The following is a 21816-nucleotide window of genomic DNA, read 5'->3' on the forward strand; positions in this document are numbered from 1 at the left end:
TGGCAGCTCGATTTCCATCTTCAACCGCCAGAGTGATCGCTTTTAACTTAAGTCGCATCATATGCTTTTCTTCTAGTATTTTCCACGTTGATGAGGGTTAGTAAAAATGACTGATTCACAATAGTTGTGATAGTGCGCCACAATAAAAAACCATAAATAAGCCGCAGTGTTTAAAGTGCAGGAAAAAAGTAGCGGCTTATAGTCCGGAAATTACGGTACATTAAGGGTGCAGAAAGAGAGCAGGCCGCTGGCTCCTGCTGCAGCCTGGTTTCCCTCAGCTCTCTCTTGATCACTGCCTGCATGCTCCCCTCTTCACGACGCCCGGTCTGGGGTTATTATTCACTGCTGGCCTGCCTCCTGACAGGTATGCAGTGGAATGTAAATTCCCTGCCTTGTTAGGGCGCTGCGAGGCTGTGTACTCGCGCTTTGGTTGATCAGTCAACCCCCAGCTCCTGATAACACTCACCCACACAGATTCTGCCTCTCTCACCTTCCTCCTGGTTGCCGAGGAGGTGATGGATGAGCACCGGGGTGAAGAGTGACGGGGACATTTCAGAAATTGTTCCTGTAGAGAATCCTTTTGTATGTCCATCTTTGTAAGCCAGCCTGCCTTCACGTGGTTAGCTTATGGCACCCTTGCTAACCACCCCAGACATGTAGATGCAGCCATGGGAAATCTGAAACTCGCCGCGGCAGGAATCAGATCTAGAACTGGGTTACTTAATCTCCTTGTCCTCTTGCTGCTAATTGCTTTAGCTTAGACCTTAGCCAAGCAGGATCCCTCACGTTTAACACAGAAGATAAGAGAAGTCACTGCCGTCGACTCCCGCTGGTCATGACAAGCTTTATATATTTTTTACTGAATCTTAGTGGCCTTACCTCCAGATATCTCACATCTTATATACTAAAATAGATTATTGATTCGGTTACAGCCATTGTACTGCTTATTTGCAGCAGTAGGAGCCTTTTTCAGCGGGAGGGTGCTGATCCAGTTTCCCCCACACTCTGTCCAACTCGGCTCTGTCTCATCCTCCCGGCCTCTGCTGCAACACCTTGCTGATAACCTTCCTGTCGGCCCTCTTTCATGAGCCTCAAATGTGTCCTGCCGTCTTTTACCGAGGGCTGCCGCCGCTCTTATCTTAGCTCACACACATTGGCCTCGCACAACAGCACCGTAAACCATCACTCCCAAAGTACAGTCTCCCTATAAGCTTCTGCTGACTGGCCGTCACCGGCACATCTCCCCCCTCTCCCCTGACAGATTAATGCAAACACGCAGACTTTAAATATCTGATTTGTGCTTTGAAACCAAACCGGACCGCGTAAAACCGCGTCATACAGTATGCGGAAAATTACGAGGTGGCATTCCAGCTTCTCTGGGAGCCATTACACAGTTGTTATCTGGTATCATTTTGGAGCCGATGGAACAAACATTCCTTCAGAGGAGCCTGGTTTCCATTCCATGAGCTTCTGTTCATAATTTGTGGCGTAAACATTGCACCCTGCATGTTTTGAATATGCATGAAATTAGCCATTTGAATTAGGCAGAACTAAATTAAATGGTGGTGAAAACAAGCATGGCTGTTGATTTACTGCACAGAACTGTTCACAGCTACAGGCTAATGAATAGCTTGAGTAAACAAGCGCCTTCCTTTAAAAATAGACGGACTCCTGGAGGAACAAAGGGATGGTAAACACACAAAGAATGGCGACTCATGTCCATTGTTCGCGTACGTATCTGATGTACTGCACTGTCAACATAGCTGTGAAACAAATAAGTAATCAGCTGCAGAGTGTGATGAGTGCTACCCCTGGGTGGGTGCTCAGCCTACGAGGGTGCAGTCTTTACGCCGGTGTCCCACATCTCGCACGTGAACAGAGCTCTGAGGGCATTATCCATGCAACGACATCAATGAACCAGGCAAATCACAGCAGTTTTTAAAACCGTGAGACTCTAGCTACTCTGACTTTAGAAGCATGCCAGCCAACTTGCTGTTGAGTCACTTGGCTGCAATTTCCAGAGTGCTAAATGCTATTATTCAGCCATGCAAGCGGGCGAACCAGAGCCACACTCGCACCAAATCACCCCGCTGCCTCCACAGGCGCGCGGCAGCTTGCAGCAGCCTTCCGCTCCCCAAACAATTACACGCTAATCTGCAATGTGAAATGAGCATTAGGCTTTTAATATCAGTGGAAGGGAGTCCCTTAATTCACCCCAAAGCAGTGGAAGTTATATTATCACAGAGTTTCTGACCTTTTGTCCCCCAACCCAGACGATACACCACTCCCAACATTGTTAGAGTTTTTCAGCTCCCTCCAGCGACCTGTTTATAGATTACCCTGCTAACGTCGTCCGGCTATCTATTTAAATGCTTGTCGCTTTCAAATGTCAAACGTTGACCAAAAACAGCTAGCTTGAAGATATCGTCCCTCATTATGCACCTTCCCTCCTGCGCTTCTTGCTCGATGTCGTCCATCCTGCTCCATCTGTGGATCAGCCACTCACTAACCAGCTTTTTATTTTGTCTTTCCTGAAGTAACAGATGATGAACTGTGCAGCTTGTCAGTGATGGCGGCTGCAGAAACCTTTAACGTTGTTGTTTCTATGGCAGTGCCGTTAGATATGATCTGTTTTCATGCTAACGTTGTTGAACACAACACTTTTGGCCACTGGCGAACTCATTTCGCTCAAAGGCGTGTTGCACTGTATGTGCAGTTGAACACGTGCCGCCTGTATGAATTTCTCTAGGTGATTTTTGTTTATCTCAAAATGGGCTGTGAATAAAGGCAGCGTGATTTAGCGTGAAGTGAATCAGCCCGCAGCGAAATTCCGAGCTGTGACAAAAAGTGGTCGAGGCCTGTGTCTTTTTGCGGAGGCTTTGGGGATTGATGGCATTTCATTAAAACCAGAGCTGATGCTTTATTTGATCACCCTCACCTCTTTTGGAGCATTTTAAAATAACCTTTGACCTCTAGGTGCTCAACCTGCAACCAGTCCGGTGTCTCCCTCTATCCACTCTCCTACCCTTCTAAACTAACCTGGCTTCTTTTCCAGTCTTCCGTCCCTCTCCGTTTCTCACCAATAGCCAGTGCTGATTCTGGGATCACAGATTAGTCTCCCTGGGACTATAATGCCCTCTCCTACCAATTTCTCTCCTTTGGTTTGTGCTCTTTGTCATCACTTCTTCTTGCTCACTTTCTTTTTTTTCCCATTGTGCATTTGTGGCTCGTGTGCCTCTCTCTCCCTATTTCTTCCTGTGATGACTGGGGTGGCACATGCAGTAGAGATTAAAGTGATCAAGGACCTACCGTGGCCCCCTCCTGTCGGGCAGCTCAACAGCACCCCTCCCGTGGTGGAGGAGCTGGAGTCCCCCTCCCAGACAGCTCAGCCCCTGCAAGGACAGACGAGCTGTGACCAGCACCACCATGGTGGGTGTTGTGCTCACGTTCTCCTGTATGGTACCCGCCGGCCTGTCAACCCCCCCCCCCCCCCACCTTCCGCACTGTCAGTCTTTTAATCAATCACCCATTCTTCACGTCTTCCTCTGGTATGACATGAGTGTTATAGTGTGTACAACCCCCGTCATGTGTTTAATCATTCTGCCTATCTGTATTTCCAATACACTCACAAGTGTGCACACTTATACTGTGGTGATTACTCAGGATTTACCCAAAAACTGTGTCCTGTAAAAGCACCGTGCAATGATGAGTTCAGGTAATGACTCGACTTTTCCATCTGGATTACACCTGGCAGAAAATCACCAATTCATGTGCAGGTTTTAGGGCTGAAGGCTCATTAGTTTTAACTGCGCTCAACTGCCGTCTGCATGCGTAATTTGCCATTTCGCCGTGACCCCCATTTCCTCTTGTCAACACACTCATACCCGTCCCAGATGTCTCCCCAGCCCTGTTGTTCTGTACAAATGGTACACGCCCGTTAAACTCATCTCAATACTCTGGAGTGACTGGGGCGTCTTCAGCGTGATTTCAGCCAAATTGGCTCTTTCTTCTTCTAATCAACCTGTCGGCGACGTTTGTTGATTTTGATTGCTGGGACGGGGAAAAAGAGGGATGTGTAGCAGAACTAATGCCAGGAATGGGATTTCGCCTGGCAGAGTGGACAGGCCCAGAATGAGAGTGTGTAAGAGGACACTTGCAGCGCGCCGTAGGCGAGGACAGAGGAAAGGCCTGATTTATGGCCGTAAATCCATGGGAAAGGTTCTCTCTCGCTGTGTGATATGAGTGGGTTTAAGATTGGCGTCCAGCTGTAAAGCGATCCTTCCCTGTCTGAGCCAGTGTGGCCCCATTCTACATCTTTGGGGTCAGAGGTCAGCGCTGCAGTCATGGGGGGGCGATGGCCTCCGTGACCCCTGTGAATACAGTTACAATGGCCTCCTTTGACCTCATCATACAAGCTAACGCTCAGTCACACACAGAGATATTAGATATCGGTACAGGCTGCGTACAGAAATTTGATATGGGAATAATTAGTCGGATCTGAAAATGTAATTAAATAGCAGGGTCGACGTTTCTGTTTAATTTTCTGTTTATGATAGATGGATGTACTTTATTTCATCCTTTTTGTCACAATTTCCTCTAAAATGCATGTAAATAAGCTCCGTCAACATTGAATTTGGAATCAATTCACAAGCTGATGCTTGGAAAAATAAAACTCAATACAGTTTAAGATTGGCAATTACTCTCTAAGAACATAATACCTGCCTTGATGGTGTAAGAAAACAAATCATTTTTAGATCTGCCCAAAAACCCATTTGGATGCAGGTGTGTGAATATTAAAGCGCTCTGCACCCCGGGTACCAGAAGAGGGACGGGAACAGGCTGCGTGCCATTTCCACTGTGCTGTGTATCCTAATGAGATGCAGACCTGTTAATCATTTCACACCCGCTCCTCGGTGGGAAAACTCAATTCCCACTGCACGGAGCAGCAGTCGGTGACGCGCTTTACCCCCTCAGACTAGTCCTTCCTTTTGATATCAGTCGCATTTGCAAATGAGAGTTAATTAAGCAGTCTAACGAGCGAAACGTGTCCCGAGTTAGATCGGTTTAGCGGACCTGTGCTTCACTCTTAACCCACTGTTTGAATCTTTCCTTCCAGATGTTTATTTTCCCAGGTTGGTCATGTCCTCCACCTCCCTCCGTGCTATGTATTATGGTAGCAGAGGCCCATTTAATTGCAGTCTTGACAGAAAGCCATCAGCTCTTTCTTGCTCTCGTCCTCCACCTCTGCTGCGCTCAAAGGAAGCTGTGCCTGTGTGAAAGGGGCGAGCCTTCCAGCCATCAGTCAGCGTCTGACTGACAGTTCAATCTGATACACAGATTCCATTTGCTGCGCTAACAACGCTGATAAGATGCGCAGAAGCCCCGGTGCATTCATGTCAGTCTGTTTGCACGCGCGTGTGTGTGCGCACGCTCGTCTTTTGTCCTCCTCTGGACCAATCTGCTCCTAATTCCTCCGTCAGCCAGGTTTTAAACTGTTCTCCCAAAAGCTTCAGAGAAATGGATTTGGCTCCCTGACTGTCACTTTAAAGCACATTTCTGAGCAGGTTAAAGGTGGTGTCAGAGGAGGACTGTGATTGGAGAAGCCTTCGATCCATAATAATTACGATCATGATTATTTCAAAGCTCTCTTCGGGCTAATGCTTTTGTCATAGAACTCTGCAGTGAGTCTGTGGAAGGAGGCGGGGGGGTCTCTGATCTGACAGGAAAGGTTGACGGGGTGAGCTCCTCTGAGGACGGCCACTCAACCCTTTCTGGGAGGTGGAAGGAAAACGGGCCTAATCAAGGTCACATAAAACAGCGATTGTGCTGAATTTTGGGAAGGGCAGGAATTAGCGTGGGCACTGGGAGATTGGATAAAACCTGAAAAGCTGAGGTCAGGCGGATGGTTGAGTGGGCAGGAGAGATGTAGGCTGCGGAAAAACCAGGATCCTTCTGCCACATGAGCGGGAGGGTGAATAGTCAGCCTGGTTTGTAACGACGTGAGGAGAGCCCAGTGGAAATAAACCTAACCGCCTTTTTCTACTGCAAGATGAGCAGACACTCCCTCTTTAGTCAACTTTCTGTTAGCTGTTTCCCTTTTTGACTAAATGGGAACAAAAAAAGACAGTGAGACTGTGAGATGGAGAGATCAAGTGGAAAATCTCATGAGGAGGAATGACGGGATGGGTGTATGTATAGAGGAAGAGCATTAAATGGCATAGAGGGAGAAATGGGCTCCATCTTCATATTGTGATCTGTCAGCATTGGAGGGATGAATAGTGCAAACATGCATCTCCCTTGTCCCCTTGGTCAGTTTCCATGGAAACAAATTCTCACCCCTACACATACAGTGTTCATCCCTCCTAAAATGCAGTTCCAAGCATGTGGTCCAAATGGACTGCTCACATGCACATTCGCATGTGACACGCGGGACCTCGTTTGGCCCCCTGCAGTGATGCCTACTGAGCAGAGGAAAGTTAGCCGCTCATGTTCTGCAGGGCTGAGGTTACATTTACCATTTACACAGCCATCGCGCTACGGTACGATTTGTCTGTAGTTTCAAGGCTCGGTCTGATGAAGGGAAGTGCAGAGGCCAAGATAACAACAGTGGTCGTCATTTAAAATAATCAGTTCCAGGAGTCTTTACAGGGAAATCCGTGAGCGAGCTAAAGGCCAGAGAGTTCAAACAGGGACTCTACCGGAGGTGAAGGGGAGCCCCTGGTGGTTGGAGAGGGAACCGCAGCGCTCCCGTTCATTGTCTTGAGAGGAAACATTTAATCACATGCAGTTTTGGAAAGATCAAAAGATCTGCTTTGTAGCAGAGATACTGCCATGTATGTCACATTATATATCCATTTGTAATATTTTCATCCACAACTGGTTGAGTTACATTTTTAACCTCGATATTTGGTTGAACCCTTTTGAAGAAATAAGCGTATTGTCACATTTACATAAACTCCCATGTTTTCCCATTTAGGCCTGTGCTAGCTCAGGGTGATTTGTTGACATGTTGTTGTCTCATGTAGCCTGAATTGATTGATCGATTCTGTCAGCCTGCACACTCGGCCGGGCCCCCGGAACACTTGGCGCGCTCGCAAACTGTAAACCGTAACGCGACCCTCTGCCTGGAATGCAGCCTGTACTGATGTAGATCCATCTCCATTGACATGTTTTGAAAATCACCGCGCCTGCTGCGTTCGGCCGAGGTAATTAAACCCTGTATGCAAGCCGGGCCATTAGTTAATGGAGTGGTTTTGAGCTTCATACTACACTAACTCTTTCCATCAAGCACTCAGCTTTGATGCGTCAAAGCTTTAAACAGCCGAAGCCTGTCATAAAGGTATTGCTGCTATTCATTGTGTAGCAGCATGCCAGTGGCTCTAAGTGGGTCCGCCCAACTCCAAGTGCGATGTGACATCCGTTGCAGTGATGTATGATGGGGGGAATCGACTAAAACGTCCAGTACTTCATACTTGTGGCCCTGCATGGCTCCCGGGCTGTTGTAAATACCGGTAAATGTATTCCTTTCTGTTGATTGCTTGTGCATTTGTCCAGTTCTGCTCTGCTACCCACACACAAACACACACTAACACACACACAGCTGACCGTGAGAGTTTTGGAGAAGCCAGTTTAATGTTTAAACTGCAGTGTTTGTGTGGGTGAAATGCGTCTCTGTGCTTATTTGTGTACGCGACCTCCGAACGTGCCTTTCTGAGCTGTTCAGAGAAAGTTTGCACACGCATGTGCTTCTCTCACTGGAATGTGTGCACAGCGGGGCGCGATTGATCTGTGTACGCGTCCTTCAGTTGAATGACATGCTGAAAGTGACCCTGTGTGTTTGTGCATGTTTGTCAAAACACAACCTTGGTTGTCGCTGTTTGTTTTGTTTTTTTTAAACTTGATTCATGTGTAACAACGACTACATTTCAAATGTCTATTAAGCCCAATGTTTTTGCACGTTATACCAGCCAGTGTGGTGTTGATAGATGTTCTTTAACCATCTACGGCATGTTTGAGGAGCAAATGCTTCATTTCTTGCCTTTCTTTGATCACAGTCCAGTTTGATGGTGTGGACAAGTCTCGAATGTCGCCTACCAAGGACGGGAAAGCGCGCCCGCTGCAGCGACACTCCGGCGGCTGCTTGGTTAACACCAAAATGTCCTCGCTGGACCACTGCAGCCCCTCGCTCGCCGAGCGCATAGACCCGTCTATGCCTCTGGAGAGCCAGTTGTGAGTGTGACCTCAGTGCTGATCTGTTGTAAGTTAGCGTCAAAGTCAGAAGCGTGCCTGAGTGTTTTGCTCTCTTCCTCTGCCTTCTTTCCCGGTGGCGTCTGCAGCTGGTACCATGGCGCGATCAGCCGGACAGACGCGGAGTCTCTGCTCAGGCTGTGCAAAGAGGCGAGCTACCTGGTCAGAAACAGCGAGACCAGCAAGAATGACTACTCCCTCTCCCTCAAGTAAGAAAACGCTGTTTTTCCCCCCACAGGTAGCATGCCAAAGCTAGCATCATCCGACACTAAATTGTGCAGGACAGCTAAGTGAAAGCGTAATTGCAATGTCTCCGTATGATTACGCCTGTCGAAGTGGCAGAGGTATAAATAGTGAGCGTCTGTTAAAGGTGCCAGATGTATTTTCTGTAATTCTTCCAGAGAACAAGTGTCAGCAGTTATTTGCATCATGCCTTTAGACTTAGACTAGACTTTATTGATCCCTTGGGATGACTCCCTCGGGGAAATTTGTGAGACATGCAAATCAAAAACGTAGCGGCTCTAACCTAAAGCTAGAAGACACACGTGTTATCTGCGTACCTGCACTTCAATAGGGCTGGTTTTCACCTTAAAATATGGAGATAACTTCTACCTTTCTGACCTATCTCCCACCCACTGTACCTGTCCCTCCTCTGACACGTCCCCCCGGTGACCCCTCCGACACTGTCAGCACACTTGATTTTCTGATTTACCCACAATGCAGCTGAAGGTGCCCTTTATCCGAGACCCCTGATCCCTGCTGTGTCTAGAGGGTTCACAGGAGTCGCTCTGATTTGTTTAGTCTGACATTTGGCTGAGGTTACTCTAGCTTGCGCAGTCACATCCCATTCTTCTCACACAAGCATGTGTGTTTGAGGCCCTTTGAGGGTTGTTTTTTTTCCATAAGCAAAGAATTGCTCATCATCTTTTGGAGATTAGCCTGAATAGAATTTTGGGTTCTCTTTCTTCACTTTTCCTTGACGGTCCAATTAATTTCAAGGCAGACTCGAACATGAACATTAAAGGAATCTCTGCACATCCTGGATGACCTTCAAAAGAGATAAAACTGATCATTTAAAGGAAATAATTAGCTAATGTTGCTGGAGGCTAACGTTGGCAGGGGGCCATGATGATATCCTCAACTCTTTTTAATCTTGATCCTGTAGTTGAATAACATCATCTGCTAATGTCTGTGTATTTGCTGCCTTTACTGTCTGACAAATGGCATTAATGAACAATTTTGTTGGTCGATACTTGCAGAGGAAACATCAGCGTCCAACATCAGTGAGGACGCAACACTTAAAACCTTGCTTTGTATTTGATAAACCTGGCATGTCTAAAACAGACATTTGATATTTACAACAACAGTCTGTTGAGTTCAGACACGTCCTTTTTCAGCAGGTTGTAATTCTCAGCTCACAGGAGCCAAACCGGAGTTGAAGACAGCTGCACGTCGGTGTTACACATGCAACAGGAGCCGAGCGCTAACCTGCTGAGGGAGAGAGCAGGCAGTCTGGATGAGAATGAGACATTTTAGAAAGGAAGGAACCAATGGAAGGGTTATGGAGAGAAGAAGAAACAACTCTTTCTTCCATTCGTGGTTATATTATATAAAGTAACCTCAAAGTCACTGAACACCAAACAGGAATGTTGCTACGCTTTGGTATGTGTGTGGAGGCTGATATTAGCAGTCTGCCCTCAACCGGTTGTGGTTCAGTCCTGCGAGGCGTTGACGGCTCAGATCGGGTTCAGACCAGTTTCAGATCTCAGGGGGATAAAATGGCTCCTGAACTGTCAGACAAGCGAGCTACAGCCAAAGGTCCCGATGATGAAGCGTTCTGGATCAGAATAGTGACGACGCCTTCAAGCTTTGTACCTGTGTATGTCTAAACTCTAGGGTCTCATCGGACCTTCGGCAGCTGCTGGAACAGAACTTTACTTTGTTTTGCACCAGGTAAAAACATGTGGGCTGATTCACATGAATGACAGCCTCCCGTCCCCTCCAGGCAGGGGTTAACTCAGAGTTCAGCCCGTTCACATGAACCCTGCTGCCCCCGCTGCCACAGAAAATGAATAGAAGCCCAAGGTGAAGATGCCCCACGCTGTCAGATGCTACAAAATGTATAAGGCCATGAGGCAGCACCTGTGCGTATTGCATTATTGATCAAGACGAGACCTGGAGTCTCGGAGTGGCCTCGGTCTCGACAAAGCAGTTTCAGTCTGCTTTGCCCCCTAACCCCGACCCCCCCCCCCCCCCTTTTTTTCTCTCCGTACCGCTGCCTGTGGAGAGAACCCTTTCAGGTTTCTGAGACATATAAAAGCCTTCACAAGTCTTTCGGAGCACAGATCCCGGTGTCTCCTCTCAAAGGAGAGCCCAGCACAGCGGGTTTCCTCTTAAAAAAAAAAAAAAAAGGCTACTGCGTATTTGATTCCACAGCAGCAGGATGAAAAGCACGGAGACATTTGACAGTAAAATTGTCCTCAGAGACCGTTTCAGCCTTTATGAATACTGATTATGTAGGCTAGTAAAGTGATATTGAGTCTTTGTCACTAATGGATTCATTTGAATCTCTTTAGCATATGAAATATTCTGGATGAGAGTTTCTTGAATGGTTTTTTCCTTCTTTAGTGATGAACCTCACCCCTTCTGCCGGCAGCACAGCAATACAAACAGTCGAACCGACACTGTAAGCGATGCTGTCCTTAAGAGGGCCGTTCTGACCCGGCGGTTCTCCATTTGGGCGGCTGCATTTGCACTCTTTGGTGCCGTAGATCCACAACACCGAGAGCATCATCATTCTCAGGCAAATGTCTGTCATGAGGGTTGAGATCGGTCATAAACCTCAATAAACAGGACAGGAGCTGTCCCCAGTGAATTTAATGCTGATTAGACAATAGTAGAGAGGACATGATGACGTTCCACAGGCCCGTCTCCTCCAGAATCTCCTCGTGTTTATTGTTCTAACATCTCCGCTGCACTGCTCTGCTGTCCTGGTTTCTGGCTCTGCAGGGCTGTAACACGATCAGTGGCCCTGAGAGCTGCCTGGAAACTCAGCTGGGGATCTAAAAATGATGCTATTGATGTGTTTGCCTCTTAAAGCGGGGCTCCGTGTAACCTAACGCCATCTCCCGGCGCCCCACGTGAGGATTCATCAAAGCACTTTGCAGCGAGGATTTCCTAAACTGAGACTTCCTGGAAGCGTGTTAGAAGGTTAGATCTGAAGGGGGCAGGCAGAGCTGCGCTGCTCCCCTCAAATCCAAACTTTCTCATCTCAATTAGGGGCTGCACAGGAATCTCAGTTTTTTTTTAGGTTAGCCATGTTTGAGTCAGACGGATGACCCTCAGTTGAACCCTAAACATCCAAAGATTCATTTTCCGCTTCACTCTCATCTCTGTGCCAGAAGAAGCGGCGCTCATCGGGCCAAGGAACAGTCCCCAGGCTTGGTACATGCAACTACCGCATAGCTGAAGATTGGTCTCATTTCTTCCATCTGTCCATCACAGATAATGAGCAGATCTCCACAAAAGGCCCCGTACTTCCAGCAGGAAGCGTTACATTAACCTCCACCGTATCAGACGTGGGTGTTTAAAAATGGCGGAGGAACAAAAACACGACGGAACCTGCTAAAAGGACTCAAATAAACGACAGTATTCGATCCTCAATCCTCTCGCTCATGCTTATTGTTTTGTCAATCATCACCCGCCATGAATTCCTTTTATATTTGAAAGCGTGTGATTACGGTCGACCTTTTAAAGGTATTGATGGAATGCTCAGGGGGCCACACAGCAGCTTTTGATTTGCTGTGTGTTTATTCCTGTAGATTAAGTGCTTTATTCCAAGGGTTCATTAGCATCCCCCTCATGCTGCACACGTAAAAGCGGCAGCTGCAGCCACCTGCCTGCCAGTCTCCTCCCCAGGCAGCTCCTGCAGAGGTAATCCAGCTTCCAGAGCAACGTCGTCTACTGTAGGGAGCCGCGGCTGAGAGTGAGGAGGGGAGCTCCTCCAGACCTGTGCAGGTTGCTGACACACATTCTGCTGTCCTGCAGACCTGCATTTGGAAGCACCGGGCTTGGCGGCTTTTACACATTTATTTGGCACCTATGTTGATCTTTCAGAGGCTAACTGACATTGAGGGTGTGCAGGTGAAGAAGGGCAATTACTGGGTATCTCCCATCAGTCCCCGTTTAGCATTGATTCCTTTACACAATGGCTGTTATTGATGTTTTCCATCTGAATCTGTTAATAATCCCACAGAGATGTTCTGTTAAAAGATGGAACCTCAGTATGTAGCTGTTTCTGGAGTAGCTACATACGCCCATACAGCTAACGTTAGCGTTTAGGTCAGAGTGATTAGTGTAGCAGCCAGCTCTTGTTCTTTGGGTACGTAATCCGAGCTGAGGACTGTCTCTTTAACTTGCTGAATGGCTGTAAAAACCCTCTGTGTCCTTGTGTCCTCAGGAGCAGCCAGGGCTTCATGCACATGAAGCTGTCGCGGACGAAGGAAAACAAGTACATCCTGGGCCAGAACAGCTGCCCCTTTGACAGCGTACCCGAGATCATCCACTTCTACTCCAGCCGCAAGCTGCCCATTAAGGGAGCCGAACACATGTCTCTGCTGTACCCCGTGGCCATCAGGACACTATAGTGCTCTGGACTCCCTGCAGTGCTCGCCGGGCCACCGTGTGGCTTCCATGGTGCCCTGCAGGCTCATGGGAAGATGAACAGTGACATCCTCAAACTGCTGATCCTGACTCACCTCACCGGCCGACGGACCTCCAGGCCTGCTGCATTGCCATTTTATACACACGGACTCAGTGTCGCGGTCGTTGTTGTGTTTTATTTATGCCAGGCGCCCGTGTCGTTGCATCACAGAAAACCATGAGCGTCATCACTGCTCGTCCCGCTGGTTCCCCTTAGCACTTAAAAGAGAAAGAAGCCCGAAGGTACAGCGTCGTTTCGGTGGTCGCCGGGGTGTACCTCCCCTTCCCCGTATATTAGTTCATTTGGTTCAGCTCGATTATCCTGTAATTGTTTGTGGGGACGTGTTCAGGAAGCCACATTTATGAGGCCTGGCGAGGGCCATCGCCCACACGGGCCTCATTCAACGGCGAGCGCGTTGAATGAACAGCTCCAGTATGCATGGACGTCCCCAGCTGAGCAAACTAAGCAGCCCCGCGAGCAGCTCGGACTATCTGGCCACGGCGCGTCCTGTCTGCTGTCCATCAGCGAGGGGGCGCGTCATATTGGCGACAGCGTGAGTACCATCGCGGTGAGACGCGTAGGGAAACGTGACGGATGGGCCGCCCCGTCCGGCGCGGCACAAGTGGCCGAGGCTGAAGACCCGAGCCCGTCCAAACGGACCAAATTAGCCGCCCGCCGCTCCTGCTTAGAATGGCTTTACATCAGGAGGATGAAATATGCCGCCATCGTCTACCTCAGAAAATCAATTTCATGCGCCCGTCTGCAGATCAATAGGTACAGTGGGATCGCAGCCTTCCACCCGGCCTCCCTTCCACATTCCCTCCCATCACTGCTTTTAGGAATCTGCTTTGAAAAATGCGGTTACCCGCAGATATCTCTATATTTTTTGGATTTTCCCAGGTCAGCAGTTGTATGTATAGTCATGGATCCGTGATGTCAGTAACAGACGTTAATGCCTTAGAATGCATGGGTCAGACCAGTCGCTAGATCAGCAGTTTCCCAATTCCGCTTTTAATGATTGTCCTGTGACTGTAATTTATTCGGGGGTAATTATTGCTGATGTGTAACTCATTCGTGATGGCCGTTGCCTGCCACTCCCCCCCCCCCCGCCCGGCTCGCCCTGATTGTCCTGTGCCGATGTGATTGTGTTTTTTATTTGGGAACCTTCCGGCCTTTCTTACTGTGGTGCTTTGCTTTTTAGTGGCTTTAAACTTCTGCTCAATGTGGTTTGAAGTGGGGGTGCTGTTCTCTGACCAGTGGGATTGTCAGTGGTGTGTGGGGGGGGGACCGCACCTACATGCTCACCCCACCCTGGACCAATCACTGCACCATTTGCTTGAACGCTTGCCTTCAGTCCGTCCTTCTCCAGCTACTTTTTCCACCCAGGTTCGCATCCATGTGTGAGTACGAGTGCTGCCCACTTATTCACACGTGTGTGTGTGTGTGTGTGCGCGTGTGTGTGTGTGTGTGTGTGTGAGAGCGAGAAAGAGACAATGTATGCATGCGCAGGCTTGAGTTTTTTTTTAATCCTCACTGGTACAAACTGGTGAAATCCCCGTTTCACCTTCCTGTTTCTTCTCCTCTAAATGGTTGATGCAGGCGAGAGGGACAACGCTTCCCTCCACTCCACCGTGAGGAAACAGCTGAGTGAGGAAGAGGCACGACTTCCTCACTCAGATTGAATCACACACTGATGAAAAGATCAATGACTTTGAATGCCGCCGTCTTTTCAGGCGAAAGCTTCTCCAGATCTTAGCCAGGCGTCGGCCCTTACCTGAACCCTCTCTGGTTCTGTTTTTTTTTTTTTATTTCCTCTGCTCGCTAAGCTGCTTGTGTGTCCTGTGGTCGTCTTGCTGCAGTTTAATGGTATTCCAGCCCCCCCAGCACATGAAACTGCGGACCAGTTACCGTTGGGAGAAGCTGCGTCCACATCGTGACCTGGATCTACTGCGACCGTCTCCCTTGTGGGGGCAAACTTTCAGAAGCAACTCTCAAATTTCTCGCCTTTAAAATGTTGATGAGTAGTAGCGTTTTTTTCCCCCCCAAGCAAGTGGAGGTGGTTTGGAAGGTGGGGGGGTACTGCAGGTACAGAAATCGAAACCCACTCCGCGTGTGGCTCTTATCTCCGCTGCGTGCTATGCAACTATTAACTGTCTGCCTGTTGGGGGTTTATGGATAAAAATGATGGTACACACTGACCACCTGGCAAATCAGACGCTCCTCAAATCTTTAAAAGAAAGGGCCAGCTTGCAGAAGAGAGCTGTCCATAGATCCGCTGTGGTGGGCGGACAGACGGACGGACGCACAAACGGGTCACTCTGTGTCTGTTCGTGTCCGTAGCTCTATGTAGATAGGGTTTGTTTTCAAAGTGGACCTACACGCTCCCCCGAGAGACGATTTCCTGAAATGCAAATGGGATAAACGACGTGCGCGAGGTGTTTTCGGATCTCCGGATGTCCCCCGCCGACGAGGCGGAACGCCAGGAGCGGGAGCTCATTATTTAGTTATGCTGCTGATGAGCGTCGCCCTGCCACAGAGAGGAGCCTGTGTGTGATGGGCACAGAAAGAAAGGCCTTAGATGAGGAGGGAGAGAAAATGAGGAAGGGGGGGTCAGAAAAGAGATGGAGAGATCTGCTGCAATCAGCAGACCTCTCCACATTTAGAGATTTCTCCCGAAAGAACCTGAAATAGCCCTCCTCTTCCCCCAGAAGTGTCTTAAGAGTGTGTGTGAATGTGTGTGTGTGTGTGTGTGTGTGTGTGGTGTGAGCAACCATCAGCCACTGATTGCCCCATGTTGTTTATCACTTTATCCTGGTAAAGTGGCATGTGTGCGTCTCCTTCTGTGTCCATTTTCATGCCATATGTATGCACTACTATAACATATCTGTACAGTTCTCCATGGCCAAATGTATATACTGAATGTATTGTATGGGGACATAAAGGCATCAAGGTTCAAAGTCAATAAAATTGGGTTTATGACTTAACGTGTGGTTGCGTTTGTCCCTGATTTATGCGCAGACAGGCCTAAAAAGAGTCGCTCCTTCCCCGTGCTTTCATCGCCAGTGGTTGCCATGGCAAAGCCCTTCAGTAAACAGTAAAGCGTGGCCATTGTTTGTGTCAAGGACAGCATGCAGGAGCCATCATCAATCCAGCGCTTGTTGTCTTCTATTGATCCACTTTGTTGCACGGCCCTGCTTTATTTGTTTTCGCCCTCTAATCCCGACAGCATTTTCCTTTGTGCCTGTGGATTTTCCCCTTTCCTGCAGAGATTCCCACCAAACTCTGACCATTTCCCTATCTTTGACTCGCTGCCTTGGCGTTCCAGGACCATGAAGAGTTGCCAGGATGTGTTCCCATGAGAATGATTCCATTATTTAAAATGAACTGGTGGCTTCATTAGGATTATTCTCTTTCATTAGCAGAAACGCAGCAGAGATCGTCTTAAAACAGGATTTGACACCATAAAGAGCAGGAAAGGGACCAGATTGTTTGGTCTGTTGAACCGTAACAACAGGGAAGTTGTGTAACGGCACAATTTAGAAGCAAAAACATCTGGCAGGTATTCAGGAGGAGCACGGCAGGGGGTCGATGAAAGGAAAACAGTCGCGGCTCCTCAACTTGTTTGCTGCTAAGAATGTCAGAACGACGCCCCGAGAAGAAAATAAAAACTCCATCCTCAGAAAAAGAGCTTGCATCATTTTGGAAGCAGACGCGGAACACCCGAATGCACCAAAGCGGCCAAGTTTGTAGTTTTACCTTTGCCGTCCCTCCTGCTGCTTCATCAAAGCCGTAAAGAGCCTGGGATGAAACGCATCAAAGCTGCTTTTGGGGACATAAAAAGAAAGTGCCCGAAAAAAGAAGAGAGGAGGAATAAAAGCAGGACTTGAAAGCGGTGAACGGGCCGCGAGGGGCTCAAATTGCCTGGTGTCCATCAGAAGCTCATTTCATATTCCTCTCAGCCGCATCAGCCAAAAAGCAATCTCAGGTACCAGAGCTGATGCTAACAACACCTGAGTCGCCTCCATTCAGGAAGACAAAGGCGGACGCGGGTCTTTGTGGCCGACCCTTCGCCATCCCGCCTGTGATGCGTCGGAGGGTTTCTACTGGGCTCACAACGGACGCCATTGTTCTTCGTCTCTGTCGGCGTTTGACAGCCTTCCGGGTCATCCTGAATCCCAGACCACCTCCGGATTTAACATAAATCTCCAAACCGCTTGATTCAAAACGGCGTCCGTTACCTGGACGCCGGGCCAACGTGGGAGAAACGGAGCAGGTTCCATTCATTAGCCTGGCGCCTCTCCAGCTGTAGAAGCAGCATGTTCTAGCTCAGAAGTGCTTTTCCCTCCACTGTGAGAAAATGGAGTGGCGGTCAGGAAAACAGTTTTCCCCCTCCAGGTCTCTTCAGGAGCCTCTCAACCTGTGCTGCTTCTGAGTGAACACAGACAAATCACTCCTGCTCCCCTCCTGATTCTAATCTGGTGCAGTTACTGTTGAGCTGCCTTAAAAAAAGAAAGAAAGAAAAGACACAAAATCTCTCTTTGCTCGTTGGACCCGCTGCCATGACGACGGGTCCTTATGGAGTTTTATTGGGATGAGCGGTGTTTGGAAGGGGTTGTGTACATTTCTGACACGATATAATCCGGATGATGGTGTTACAGCAGTGAGATGACAACATGTGGATTAAACAAAAACCCAACTCTTTACCCCGCCACGCCAATCACGACGTTTCCATGACAACTTCAAATGATTATCTGCCGTCGATTGTTGGAATGTGAGGGCAGACGGTAGGTGGCGGATGCAGAACAATGCAAAATAGCTCATTTGAATTCAAGACAAAAGGTGAAAAAAACAGTTAAAATCACCTTTTCTTTTTCCCCCTTTTCAGCACAGTGAGCGGATTTATCATTATAATACCCCCGGAGGCAGTAGGAGGCGGAACTGCCCCGCAGGTGTGCATATAAAATGTTTAATGATGGGGGGCAGACGGACACAAAGAGCTGTTTGGGTGCTGCTCATGAAAGGCCAATCCGCTGATTGAGCCGTCACATTGGCAGATGCAGCAATAAAACACAACTGAGTAATTACTGTAGATGGAGGGGGGCTATTCTACATGACCCCCCACCCCCCCCCCCCCCCCCCCCCACCCCTGATTGGACACGACGAGACAAAGCAAATGAGGGGTTTTGTTGAGAAATAAGTTCTGGGAAACAATGGGCAATGATTTGGACAGATGTCAGTATAAGAATACGTGGGCATTGCTTTAGTTTTACAGCAATGCTTGTCTGAGCAGCTTAACCCACCAAAAATAAATACATTTTTAAACCAGTTCGACGGAAAGAAGAGAAGTTTTAAATTGGCGGAGGAAAAAGAGGAACTACTGGAGCCCCCTCTAGTGTCCAAACATGGGAACTGCGCATACATGTGAAACGTCACAGAAGTTTATAGAGGAAAAACAAAAGTGCTGGTTAAATGTAAAATAGTTTTAAACCAAGAGAGTAGAAAGGTGAATACGTTAAATAATAATAATAAAAAAAGACCAAGTACTAAAAACTGGTACTTCAGTATTACTGAGTACTTCAATGTGGCATTTATAGTAGTCAAATCTACTTTACAGATATTTAGATGACACCTTTCAACTTGAAGGGCCACTGGAATTGCTATGTGAAGTCCTTGGCAATGATGCAGGTTCTACTCTATTATAATAGGACAATAATAACATTAATGTCAGATCAGACATGTGTTCACTGTGGTTACCATCAAATCAATCAACTCAACATTATACCTTTAATGAAACAGCATTTCGACAGAGTTCAATACTGAATTCGTGCGACACAGATCATGTCAGTAGTGAACAGACACTGTCAACAGCTCAGGACTTATGATCATACTTAGTAAATAGGAATACTGTAAATAGTAAAAAGCTGATCTGATGATGACCGGTCAAGGAAGTAGGTAAAAACGAAAACGTATTATTGAATCTGAGTTATTTCTGTGGAGCCACATTTCTTTTCCCACAGCTCTCTCAGTCTGTAGGGGCCCCTCTGGGCTTAGAGTCCTGGGCCTCCAGCAAATATGAGCTCCAGGGCAGCCTGGATGTCACCATCTGTGGCCTGCAGCGCCCTCAGCATCAGCTCCTCGTCCTGGATCCCCATGTCCCTGAGCTGCTGCATCTGGGACTGCCAGCGTCCCTGCAAATCAAACACACACTGTCAGTGTGAGCGGGCCCAAACACCAGCCGCACTCTCCAGCTTCACACAAAATACATCTGCATCTTTTTCGCCATGCAACAAAAACGACTCCAAAACAACAGTGTGAACGGGGTTTGGGTTGATGAGAGGCTCATCCCCTGGAATAAATGAGATTTAATAATGAGAGTTGTCAATCTCACCTGCAGTGCCGACATGTTGGAGGCCTGCAGCGCTTGTTGTAGAGCCTGACTGAACAGGTCGTTACTGACCGGGGTCCCCGCTGGCATCGGCGGTACGTTATTGGCGGGGTCGCCCTACACGTGGGGATGACAGGAAGTGCACGTTAGCAGTGTCGTGTAAGATATTTCCTCAATCCTTTTAGTTCAGACAAGTCCGACCTGGTTGGATGTAGTTGGAGTGACGGCGCTGCTTTCGGGGGTGCTGGCCAGAGCCAGAGCTGTGGCCAGCTCGCTCTGTGTGATGGGCCGCGGGCCCGTCGCCCCGCTGTGGCCCAGCGACACCGGACGCATCCCCGCTGAGCCCATCAGTCTGTTGGGGCCTCCGGCTGGACTTCCCTGGTACAAACATCCAAACGTGCAAAAGGTGACCATGGGCCTAACCTGCTGGACCAACACGTCTGACTATGCCAGACTCACCGACTGGAAATCCTCCTCGTCGTCAGACATGCCTTCGAACATGAAGCCTCCTGCCAGAACAAGAAACCTGCCGTTTGTACCTTTTTTTTCCCCCCCCTCAAAGCAAAAAAGAGAACCTGCCCCGTGTGCGTCTCACCCGGCATATCGCTGTAAGAACTGGACGAGACGTTGCGCGAGGAGCTGCCGCTGGACTGCGCCGGCATGCTGCCCGCCACCGAGTGCAGCACCAGGACGATGGCGTTGACGAGGGCTGGGTGGGAACTGATCAACCTGCGACAGACGGGCGGAGATTGCGATTAGCTCGCGCCGGTGTGGTGGCGCCAAACTCAACGGGGAGCTGACACTCACAGATCCAGCATGCTAGGGTCCGTGAACTGCACAAAGAGGTCTTTGTCCTGCAGGACACCTGGATGGACACACAAGGGAGACAGGAAGCCTCAACGCCGTGATGTCATTCGAGGTGTTTGTCAAACATTAGAGGTCTTACCGAGGCCAACTGGATCCGACCTGAGCCCCGGTGTGGCCACGATGATCTGATCCAAAGACTCTTTATTTGTCAGCATTTTATACACCTACAGAAAGTGTGTGAAAGGAGAGACGGAGCAGAAGGGATCCAACTGAATTCTGAGAAAATTAACCCCGCAGCTTCAATCTTCTCTCCACCAAAGTAAACATATTTTCCCAAGTTTCTTCTGGCGTCACGTCTAAAAGAGAACAGTGATCCTGGCAGAGATCAGCGAATTATTTTAAAATATGTTACCTTGTTAAGGTTCCTAATAAAAAACAATAATGACAATGGCAAAAAAGCCTTTGATAGCCACTTAATTTAGATGGTAGCATTTAATCTATGCTGAATCTGAATCTACACATCACATTTCAAGTCTACTCGAAGCATTTTTCTGCTCTCCAGTTGTGCATAATGGGCTGGAAAAATGTAAGCAAGCAGGTCTTGGCTTGTTTTTAATTTCCAGCAGGTGTCTCTGTGGGTTTTACTCACCGAGTCTCTGTAAGCAGAGTTGAGAGAGTGGAGAGCAGCGTGAAACACCCTGAACTCCCTGGCTGCAGTAGCTCTGTTCACAGGCTCTAACAGAGGGAAACGTTCACCCGTTTAGACAAAAGAGCTGCGTGGATGAAAACATCTGCTCGCATGTCAAACACACAGACCTGCACTACTCTCAGTCTCTGGCCAGGTCTTTTTCAGGACGTGTATGGTGGAGCCCGACAGAATTCCACAGGCATCTAACATCAGGTCATCTTTAAGTTTCCGCCCACAGTGGACCAGCTCTGAAATCACAATATTAATAACGCTCTGACTGACTTAAAGACAAACGCAAGAGACAACATAGATCGATTACTGGTCCTTGTGGAAGACGCACGGAACCACTTCCTTTACAGCTGGAACCAACCTATAAGATCAGGATCCGGGATGGAGTCTGGCAGTTGAGCCGCCACAAGTTGTTTTAAAGTGGCGACTCTGTATTCTCCAGGTGAAACATCTCCTGGCATCATCTCTGGGAAGTGGAAGGTGGATTTGGGCTGGTTCATCAGCTTCAAAGACAGCTGCCATTCTGAAGATCCCATTTCGACCTGTTCGATGATAATTAAAGGTGTTAAAGTCGTTATAGAACGCAGGACAGATCACACAAACCATCTAAGTCATCTTAAATATTTGAAGACGATTAAACGCAACTAGGCTAAACAATCTTTGCAGATTTACACGTTCGCAAATCTGCACGACCAGAGCTACGTGCTAATATTTGCTGAACCTTATAGTTAACTAAATATCGATTAAATACTCTAACAAAGCATATAGTCTAAAACAGTCGACCAGTATAAAGGAAACACAAAAAATAACAGTGAAAAAATTGCTCCCTCACCATGTTATTAAGAGGATTCGATTACTTCCTGGTGTTGGTCACGTGATGTGTTCTGCTTCCGCTTGACGTCACTATATAAGAAACACGCTTCTTAACGTAAAGTCTCTTTACTGCAAGATTAAATAAAAAAAGAAAGGTTAAAGATG

The 21816-nt window shown here is 48.1% G+C and overlaps 2 protein-coding genes across 6 annotated transcripts in view; one reads left to right on the top strand and one right to left on the bottom strand.

Moving 5' to 3' along the window:
* Positions 1–15933, top strand: part of LOC101075975 (SH2 domain-containing adapter protein F) — a 62768-nt gene extending 46835 nt beyond the window's left edge. For 2 of the 5 annotated variants that reach the window (XM_011609728.2, XM_011609729.2), the window contains 3 exons: positions 8055–8229; positions 8337–8456; positions 12707–15933. In XM_011609728.2, coding sequence (XP_011608030.1) covers positions 8055–8229; positions 8337–8456; positions 12707–12893 — 482 coding nt within the window. In that variant the 3' untranslated portion in view covers positions 12894–15933. The other 3 variants (XM_029845828.1, XM_029845829.1, XM_029845830.1) reach the window with 3 other exon arrangements.
* A 2785-nt stretch (positions 15934–18718) lies between these two features.
* LOC101079302 (ubiquitin-like protein 7) lies at positions 18719–21759 on the bottom strand. Its single transcript, XM_011609727.2, has 11 exons — positions 21671–21759; positions 21200–21380; positions 20958–21077; positions 20791–20876; positions 20281–20365; positions 20142–20199; positions 19930–20063; positions 19794–19843; positions 19536–19712; positions 19338–19451; positions 18719–19137 (listed from the first exon to the last, which is right to left on the bottom strand). Exons 1-11 carry the CDS (start codon positions 21671–21673, stop codon positions 18997–18999), a joined length of 1149 nt encoding a protein of 382 aa, XP_011608029.2. The 5' UTR covers positions 21674–21759; the 3' UTR covers positions 18719–18996.
* Positions 21760–21816: the final 57 nt, after the last annotated feature.

The sequence above is a fragment of the Takifugu rubripes genome, chromosome 13 (assembly GCF_901000725.2).
Source record: "Takifugu rubripes chromosome 13, fTakRub1.2, whole genome shotgun sequence".
NCBI lineage: Eukaryota > Metazoa > Chordata > Actinopteri > Tetraodontiformes > Tetraodontidae > Takifugu > Takifugu rubripes.

Bases quoted from the DNA above. Each gene is read 5' to 3' on its own strand.
- LOC101079302 (XM_011609727.2), bottom strand. The intron at 20,366-20,790 runs GTGAGTAAAACC...CACTTTCTGTAG, and splicing joins ACTCTGCTTACAGAGACTCG to GTGTATAAAATGCTGACAAA. The intron at 19,713-19,793 runs GTGAGTCTGGCA...TGTTTGTACCAG, and splicing joins ACGAGGAGGATTTCCAGTCG to GGAAGTCCAGCCGGAGGCCC.